Source organism: Sus scrofa, chromosome 17 (genome assembly GCF_000003025.6).
Source record: "Sus scrofa isolate TJ Tabasco breed Duroc chromosome 17, Sscrofa11.1, whole genome shotgun sequence".
Lineage (NCBI taxonomy): Eukaryota > Metazoa > Chordata > Mammalia > Artiodactyla > Suidae > Sus > Sus scrofa.
This window is the reverse complement of record NC_010459.5, coordinates 30,402,439-30,407,782: the sequence shown is the minus strand read 5'-3', so window position 1 is coordinate 30,407,782 and position 5,344 is coordinate 30,402,439. Positions and strand designations below refer to the sequence as shown.

The 5,344-nt window shown below is 55.6% G+C and overlaps 1 protein-coding gene across 1 annotated transcript; it reads right to left on the bottom strand.

Annotated features, from left to right (window-relative positions):
- Nucleotides 212-3,942, bottom strand: CSTL1 (cystatin like 1). The gene is made up of 3 exons (XM_021077857.1): nt 3,727-3,942; nt 1,062-1,175; nt 212-359 (listed from the first exon to the last, which is right to left on the bottom strand). Exons 1-3 carry the CDS (start codon nt 3,940-3,942, stop codon nt 276-278), a joined length of 414 nt encoding a protein of 137 aa, XP_020933516.1. The 3' UTR covers nt 212-275.

Here is a 5,344-nt window from a genome sequence, read left to right as displayed (position 1 = left end):
CTGTGCAGGCCGCCTAAAGACCACTGAACATATGCATGAGTGTGTGAGTACAGGTGTGTGAGGGTGTGTGAGCCTCCTTGTGGGTGTGAGTGAGCCTGTGTATGAGTGTGAGTGTGAGCCTGTGTGTGGGTGTGAATCTGCCTGTGAATGTGGACGTGGGAGTGGGAGTGAGTGTGTCTGGAGACCCTGACACACCAGGATGTTTCTGATGCTACAACACAAAGCACACGGCAGGCCTGGCCAAGGTTCCATCAAGGATCTTTGCACAAATGCACCTAGGCCTCCAGGCAGGAGTTGTTCCAGAGCTGGTAGTGGTTTATCCAGGGCACAGTGTACACCAAAAAGTCACAAATGAAACTCTGTGGCAGGAGAGAGAAAACAGACAATCAGCCTTCAGGGAGAGATTTTTTAAGGTGACAAAAATTCCTGCCTCCCACCAGGCCCCAGTCTGGGGTGTCTAAACCTTGCCGAGATGGAGCTCCGAGCACATGGGTGAGACCAGATCTGTTCACTGTCACGTACTGGGGATCAGGGGTGGCTGGACAGCATGGGAATGTCACCACGGTCTCCCCTGCCAGCCCCTGGGAACCTGGAGCAGGCACACCTGGAGAGCTGGCCCCATCCAGTCCTCCTGCACCTGCGCCAGACACAGGGCAAGACCCTCGGGACTGGCAGCTCGAGAAGTGCTGCAGGAGAGACCATGAAGAGGGAAGAAGTTGGGAGACAAGGAGGCCACTGGACAATCCACAGGGACCTGGGGGCACAGACCCAGACCAGACAAAGTCCCAAGGAAAGTAAAGCCACTTCCACTTGAGGGCTGGAGAGTGGGTCAGACAGGCAAGCAGTCTGGCACCCAGAGGCCTGTGGCCAGGGCTGTGCCTGCCCTGGGTGGGGAGACACCCAATTAGAGGGCTTCCCTTCCCCATCCCCCCTGCCCTGTCACCTCTGGGGAGGTCAGGGCTGTGCCCACACAGCACCCCAGACACCCAGTCACCGCTTTCCTTATTGAATGTTCACTTCCCCCTCAAGTGGAGCCCCTTTGCAGATGCCACAGCACACACCTTCTGCAGCTTTTTCTTGCTCTGAAAGGGGCATGAGAGGTTGTTCGTGATATTCCTCTTGCACTTGGTCCGTCCAATCTTCACAGAGACCAGGTATTCCACGCCCGTTGTCAGCTACCGACAAGTAAAGGCTGTTTTGACTTCAGGTGTCCAGTTGCTGATGCTCTCCAGAAGCAGCTGGCCGGAGAGTGAAGCCCCAGGACCACCATCCCATCCTGGAGCTCAGCCTCCTCCCCTCCAGGCTGGAGGATGCAGAGTAGCGCCCAATCGGTGCCCAGGGCATGCGAAGCTTGGTCCCTGCTCTGGACCAGCTTCTCTGCTGCAGTCACAGGTGCCTTCTCACCTGTCTCCCTCACATCCTCGGGACCAGGGAGGCAACAGTGAGCTTGGCAGCCTCCTGTGCCCCATGGTTGGCACAGTCGTCCTCAGAACACACACACAGAGCTGAATCCAGGCCCTTGTCCTGCCTCCCTCTCCTCACCCCCCAGCAAATTTGAAGACAGCAGCTCAGTGCCACAGCTCACAGCCTGGGTGCAGGGACTGAGCTGGTCTGAGCAAGCTCCTGCCTGCTGCTGCTGTAGGCTCAAGCCTCCCTCCTCTCTCTCCTGTGGAGGGCACCCTGGCATGTGTCCCCTGAATGCACAGCACAGATTGTCAAATGGCTTACTAACCACGAATGATGGCAGGTTTTAGCAAAATGCAGGGAACATAGCCTGAAGCAGCCTCGGAGGCAGCCAAGTGAGAGAGGACAGTAACTGCTTTGTCCCTGAGTTTTGTCTCCTACCAGCTGTCGCCTGGGCCAGTCCCCCCACCCTCTGTGCTGTGTCTCCATTTCCTCCTCTAAAATGGGCAGAGTGGTGCCAATTTCTTCCCGGGTGTGTGCTGGTGTGGACAGAACCACAGAGAGTGCGCCGGGGCTAGTCCCTGCTGGTCCTCTTATTCTCAGGTCCACATGGAGGCCACCAAGACTGAAGGGGCAAAACTGCAAAGCCCTTGGTGGCAGGAAGCTCCCCCCCTCAACAGGGAAACTCTGCAGATGGGCTCCAGGTGAGTATGCCTGCTGGGGAAGGAAGAGGCTGCAAAGTTCCCAGGCATTATGCCAAACCAGTGAGAGGCAGGGCACTCTCTGGGGTGGTGACAGAGGGGGAGGCCCTCGTACTGCCCCCTGGAGGACAGCACCCCCAGAAAACCTCAGGGCAGAGCAGCAGGATGTGGGGCCTGGGGGCAGGATTGTCCTGGTTCCTGCATCCCCTGGAAGGACCTCAGGATGCAGGCTCCTGGCTCCTCGCTAGAGGACAGCGGGCTCCATCCAGGGATGCTGAGGTTTCACATGGGAAGTAGGAGGAAACTAAAACACTGGCCATAAGTATCACGGACTCTTCTTTGTGCACAGTGTCTCCTTAGTCATTGTTAGATGTGCTTGCTAAATAACAATAGGAACAATCATGATCATACAAATTCATGGGTGTGGCTTCTGCCCACTTTGCAGGTGAGGGAACGGGCCTGGAGGCAATGGGTAGCCCTTGACCAAGATCCCACAGTTAGGAGAAGCCGGGTGTCACACCCAGAAGGGGGACTGTGGCCCTGCAGAGATGCCTCCGTTTCCCCTCCTGTGCCCTCTGTGAGGTCATGAGGCAGCAGGTGCCCCAGGTCACCCAGCTACCCAGGGCACATCCACTCTGTTCACTAATCCATGACATGACTTCAAAAGTTGGCCCATAAACACTTGTTTCAGCTGTTACTGATAACGGACTAGACTTGGGTTCCACCTTCTCCCCAGAGACTGATCGGGAGAAAAGGCCAACTTGGGCAGAATTTGGTGAACGGTTGCCACCTTGTGGCCATGTCACCCAATATCCTGGGCTCCGTGGCCAACCTGCAGGAAGAGCAAGTGACTCAAACGGACAGGAGGACAGGACACAGTCTGCACCGCATGGGGCCTTAGTGCCACAAGGACACTGCCCTGCCCCCCGGGGTTCTGTGCCTGCTGCCTGCCCTTTCACCAGAGCCCTTTCCTCCTGGTTAGTCATTTTTTCCAAATCCAGTTAGGTAAACGGAGATACATCATTTCCTCTGCCCAAACCTACGTAGTTTACCATCTAACCTTGAGGACAGGATGGGCCAACAAAAGTGGGATTTAAACAATTGTCCTTTCCTCTAGTATCTTTCAATCAGTCTTTTTCAGAAAAACTTTATGTGTAAAACAAAAAGAGAGAGCGTGTGGTTAAAGCCTATCCCCCACCACCTCCCCGAAACACCCGCTATGGGGTCCCAGGTTCGGAAGACACAGCTGGGAAGTCCAGACTGGGGCCTTACAACCCTGGACGTGGAAAAACACCTCTGGGGGAAACAGAAGACATTTGCAATTTGCCAAACAAGAAGGATAATAAATGAAACAAGACCATCCACATTTGCTATCCCCCCGGCAGGACCTAATTTCTGAATGAAAGCAAATTTCCTCCAGGAGCAGCAGCTGAGAAGCTCAGGGACTGTTTCTGCTCAGGTGAGAGGAGCAGCGTTAGGTTCCCGCGGCCCCTGTGTCTGGGGCTCAGGCAGCTCTGGGTCTGAGCCTAGAAGCTGCCGCACCCCCACCCCCGGGGACACCCTACCCGATCCTCCCTGGGAGCCCACGGGGACCCTCGAGGCCCTGCCCACCTGCTCTCACCTGCACCTGACTGCGCAGCAGCTTGTCCACACGGAACAGGTAGGAGTCATTGCTGTTATTGTTGAAGGTCTCCATGAAGAAGTTGAGCGTGGAGTTCACGTTCTTCCAGCTCATGGACTGCTGGAAGCCGCTCCACCCTTGAAATTGACCCAGTCTGACCGCCAGGGCCAGGGCCACCAGCAGCAGCAGCGGGTTCCCCCAGCGTCCAGCTCCCATCTCTGCACCGTGCCTTCCAGGTAGAAAGGTGCCACCACGACTGCTCACCCACTGACAGTGCGGTCCTCGCCTGCACAGGCTTCTCCAGGAGACTCCTGCCTGTGGTCACACAGAGATTGAGACCCCAGCCCCTTCCTTCTGGGGCCCACGATGTGGCCAAAGGCCCCACTGGGGAAATCTCCCTCATGGCTTCCTGACCCCTGACCCACCAATAGGTCGTTCACCTTTTATACCCACCGGGTTTTTGGTTTTTGGGTTTTTTTTTTTTTTTTGGTCTTTTTGCCACTTCTTGGGCCGCTCCCGCGGCATATCGAGGCCCAGGCTAGGGGTTGAATGGGAGCTATAGCCGCCAGCCTACACCACAGCCACAGTGACGTGGGATCTGAGCTGCGTCTGTGACCTATACCACAGCTCACGGCAACGCCAGATCCTTAACCCACTGAGCAAGGCCAGGGATCGAACCTGCAACCTCATGGTTCCTAGCCGGATTCGTTAACCACTGAGCCATGACGGGAACTCCGACACCCCTGGGTTTTTGGGGGACTATAGGAAGTGGCGTTTCTAAACACCTGCCAGAGCAGGCGAGCTCCTCCCCCTGCCCTCACCCTGGTGGGGAAGAGAGCCCCAAAATAGACCCACGGGCAGTAAGAACTGGTGCCTTGGTGGGGTTCAGGGAGCTACAAAGAGGTACTGTCTGAACTGGGAACAAGCGTCAGGGACCTGGAACAGGGTCTGACACATTCTACTTATCTACGGTGGGCTCAGCCCTCCGCTCAACCATCATCTGTTCCTGTGTTTCTCTAGAGACTGGCTCTTTTTACTCACCTGCCACTCACTCACTGCAGAGTCCTGCCTGCTGGATCCCACTATGCCTGCAGGCCAGGCGCTACTTCTTGCTATCTGGTGTGGCCCCAGAGCTTTGTGAGGTAACCTAGCCTTTCTGTGAGGGAAGGATGAGCTGTAGGCCTTATGCAGAAATGGGTCCTGCAGGCCCTGAGGGCGAGGTGTTAGGAACGGGATATTTTCCCTCTCTCTATTTTTTATTTTATTTATTTATTTATTTACTTTTTAGGGCTGCACCTGCAGCATATGGAAGTTCCCAGGCTAGGGGTCAAATCAGAGCTGCAGCTGCTGGCCTACACCACAGCCACAGCAACTCCTGATCTGAGTGACATCTGTGACCTACACCACAGCTCATGGCTGCCAGATCCTTAACCCACTGAGCAAGGCCAAGGATTGAACCCACATCCTCACAGATACTAGTCGGAATCGTAACTGCTGAGCTACAGTGGGAACTCCCACCTCTCCCTCTTGCAGGCTTGGGCTCGGCCTGAGAATTCAATGGACCGAAGGCAGATTAACAGGAGACAAGCATACAGATTTTAGGGGCTTATCACACATA

Excerpts from the sequence above, each read along its gene's own strand:
- CSTL1 (XM_021077857.1), bottom strand. The coding sequence starts at position 3,942 with ATGGGAGCTGGACGCTGGGGGAACCCGCTGCTGCTGCTGGTGGCCCTG. Across the intron at positions 1,176-3,726 it reads TGCTGCGCAGTCAGGTGCAG|CTGACAACGGGCGTGGAATA; the intron begins GTGAGAGCAGGT and ends ACTTGTCGGTAG. Across the intron at positions 360-1,061 it reads GCAAGAAAAAGCTGCAGAAG|AGTTTCATTTGTGACTTTTT; the intron begins GTGTGTGCTGTG and ends CTCCTGCCACAG.